This window comes from Penicillium samsonianum (assembly GCF_028829775.1).
Source record: "Penicillium samsonianum strain IBT 33392 chromosome Unknown utg000010l_segment0_segment0, whole genome shotgun sequence".
NCBI classification, from domain to species: Eukaryota; Fungi; Ascomycota; class Eurotiomycetes; order Eurotiales; family Aspergillaceae; genus Penicillium; species Penicillium samsonianum.
In genome coordinates this window covers 38,983-42,503 of record NW_026643268.1, presented here as the reverse complement: position 1 = coordinate 42,503, position 3,521 = coordinate 38,983, and the positions used below count along the sequence as shown (strand labels likewise).

Genomic DNA, 3,521 nt, shown 5'->3' with positions numbered 1-3,521 from the left:
ATGGCACAAACACGCCAACAGGCCCGCCAAAAGGCATCTTCTCGCAATCAAAAAAATGTCACACTCAATTCTCACATAAAGAAGCCGTCTCAAAGATTCAAAGGCCCAAAAGGCACGATTTCCAAGTCTACCGTTCCCGCGAAGCCAAAAATCGAGTTTCTCCCAGCCTTGTTGTTGAGCTTGTGCTACCCAGATGAAGATACAACTCTTATACGACTTGCAGACTACGTTCTTGATGAAGAAGAAGCGGAAGAAAGCACTGAACAGATTTATAATCTGATCAAATCGGTTCGCAAGCTCGAAGTGCCAGATCATACCACCCGCCAGAACGCTCTAGAGGATGAGATGGATGCCGAACGCGCGAAGGAACCTACAGAGACAGAAGGGGAACATGAAAAGCGGATGGGTCGTGTGAGCCATTGGGTTAGATCCTTGCCTATTCGTGAAGCAAAATGGATATGGAGAGCTCGGGTGGTGATTGAGGCAATGGGTCTCTTTCTTGGATTGTCTGATACCCAACATTCTGAACTTAAATCGGGAGCGCTACGTCGATTCCACCCGAAGGCATTCTACATGTATTCATGGATTTGTCTTACAGGGGGGAGAGGGGTTAGGACTTGGGGGGGACGTGGAGGTCCAATACCTCCACCACCTTTATTATCAAAAGGTCTTTCTATCCAGGAGCAAACAAAGTGGTTCTACACTGCGGCTCTTGCCCTTCAGGAAGTCGTTTTGAACAAATGGAGCAAAGGACAAAAATTGAGAGAGGTGCTTCTGATCAATGTTCCGAGATAAGTCGGGTGTCCAGATGTCTAGAGATCATATTTCTTCTCAATCTAATTTCGAATCATCGAATGAACTATTTTCCGCCATTCTTGACATTCCTGATTTTATTGAATAGCTGATCCCTCACTCCTCGCTTACGTTATCCAAGGGCCCTGCCAGATCAACTCTGAAAGGGTGATTCCAGTCATCGAGTACGCTAATCAGCCTCTGCCAGGATAATTTCAAGGCCTGTTCAAAAGAGCGCAGCCGGGATAGCTATTTGTCGTGGCGAAGCTGAAGACCGTCCCTATTCTTTCTCAGGTGCGTACCAGCCTCCTTCAAGACAAGGTTGCCCTGCTGTAGCTTCTGACCATCCATGTGCTTGGACACGCATGGCTCCCATAGTCGTCAACAGAGTCCAGCAAGTGAGCTGCGGGAAAGGCAAACTTGGCATCGTCGCCCTCGAGGTCTGCTAGCGCCTTTAGAATAGGTTGAAAGGCTCGGTCGCCAGGGTGTGTCTTGTATCTGCTTCCTGCTGCAAAGGAGAGGGCTGCAATGGTCAGCAAAAGCGTTTGAAGCCGAATCGTTCCACTTACCAATGGGACATGGTCGGAACTTTCCTGTGATTTGTCTTTCTCTCTAAGGGTTGGCAATTCACTGGGCGGCTGATCTCCTCCAATTTCCTGGTCTTTCGAGCTGATTTGTGAATCCATCTTGTCAGCAGGGGAAAGTCAGGGCTCTGGACAATACCATTTCCATCGATCCTTGGTGTCTCTTATAGAATATGCAGACGCCGGTGTTTATGGGCTGGGTTTTACAATCACCACAACGGTCAACCGAAGCAGTCAAATTTTGACTGGAGTTGTTTTACTTTTCAAAAACAACTTTTCAGCGGGCTGTTGGCAGTCAACTTGATCATAGGATAGTGATCAACGAGTCGGTCGAGGAAATCTGATCAAGCCTCACGATGTTGAGGTCAGATATGAGCGCTCATCGAGGTGATATATATTTCAATCGGACACCTCTTTCCACTTTCGTTGAAGGTCTCAGAAAGTCGACAAACGGAACATTGTAGAACTTACAGTAACCTAAAAAAGAAGGTCAAAAAAGAAAGCGAAAAAAAACTTAATGTATCTTCATGGTCACAAGTTCGAAAATTGAGTGTTGACAACGTTGGGCCAAGCTTCAACGGGTTGACGGGTCGAGCCCCCGCACATCCTACTGTGACCTCGCTTTCCGCAGTCTAGACGGACAGACCCACAGCTCAACACACAACCAACACAACACTAAAGCGAGGCTAGGGAAAAAAGTCCATGATTTCTAGGGATAAAATTGAAGGCGATTTTCGGTGAATCAACTTTGAGTCCCTCACAGATGAGATGATCACAACACAAATATGAGCCTGTCATTGCGGATAGAATAGCACCCAGTGCCTCAATTTTAGAGAGCCGTGAATGGTTCAACAGTTAGCTAACGTTTCTTGACTGACTCAGCATCCTTTTTCTCAACACGACTCTTGCTCGTCTCTCTCGCTGAGCATCTAAAGGCATCAAACTGTGCAAATAGACGCTGTAAAGAGAAGCCACGGGTTTCAACAGGTCTCAAACAAGAGAGGTGTCCTCAACGCGTTCTACCAAGCAGAGCACTTGCGCAACAGAAGGAGCCGAGAAGCCTATAAATACGTCCTCTACCCCCGGCAATTTGCTCTACATTTTATTCACTTGACTCTGCAAAATCGAGCAGGCTTGTGTCTGAGTCACCTGATAAGTTCTCTCCTTTGACCCAGAACCGAATTTCCACTGTACTGACATTTATAGAATACATCGTGGATTAGCAAGCCAGACAGTGCCTGTGAGAGATACAGGTATGATTCCCACCAGATGCACTGCCATTCACACCAGCCGATTAAAATGTCTATGCGAAGATGCCTCCGCCACAGCAGTCGACTGAGCTGATCTACTGTACAACCTCTGTGTGTATTCCCAAGAGAAAGCGCGGATATCCGCGTCGCAGGTATGGGAATCTTAGCCTGAATTGTCTGAATTCTACTGATCCTGAAGACAATGCGATTCCAATCGAACCGATATTCGACGTAATGCACGAGCGCAAGGACCGCAACTCTTTGCCGTCTCTTCGTCCCTAGTCTTGGCCACCAGAACATGTGAGTCATGGATTAGCTCGTCGATCTATAAGCTAATGAACGACAGTGAACATTGACATCGCACCAGAGGTCCCGAGGATACAGCATCTCATTAGTGCCCAATACAAAGCCATGGCCTACACATTATTCTTGTCCCCGCCGCTTCAACCACGCAACAAACCCTAGGTGAAGAAGGAACGGGCTAATAACAGGTGCGGACATCCGATTGCGAGCTTCGCTGCATGGAAGCTTGAGACGTCTATTCTTCCTGATAATGTGAGTGATTTATCGCGCCTTCCGCTGCGCTATATCAGTTTGTTGCGGATTTTTGTGCTCCAAATCACGAACACCATTACTGATTTTTATGCCACTGTACATAGGAGCAGCCATCGCCACTGTGAAACATACCTGTTGGGAGTTCTATCGCGGGATCGGAGATAAGACCAAGGCGTCACTACGACGCGTGCTCCATCGCGTCTTCCGCCTCAACCTCACCGCCCTCACACCATGAACGGCGGAGTGTATGAACCTCTCGCTGTCCGCGTCGCGAGGTCCTATCGCTTTACGACTGTACAATTTATTTCCACAGGTGAATTCGTCACGCGACTTTGGCTGT

General features: G+C 47.7%; 1 protein-coding gene across 1 annotated transcript; it reads left to right on the top strand.

Annotated features, from left to right (window-relative positions):
- On the top strand, nucleotides 1–795 carry N7471_013656 (uncharacterized protein; the record flags this gene model as incomplete). Its single annotated transcript, XM_057286374.1, has 1 exon — nucleotides 1–795. One exon carries the CDS (start codon nucleotides 1–3, stop codon nucleotides 793–795), a length of 795 nt encoding a protein of 264 aa, XP_057128853.1.
- Between the last annotated feature and the right edge of the window lie 2,726 nt (nucleotides 796–3,521).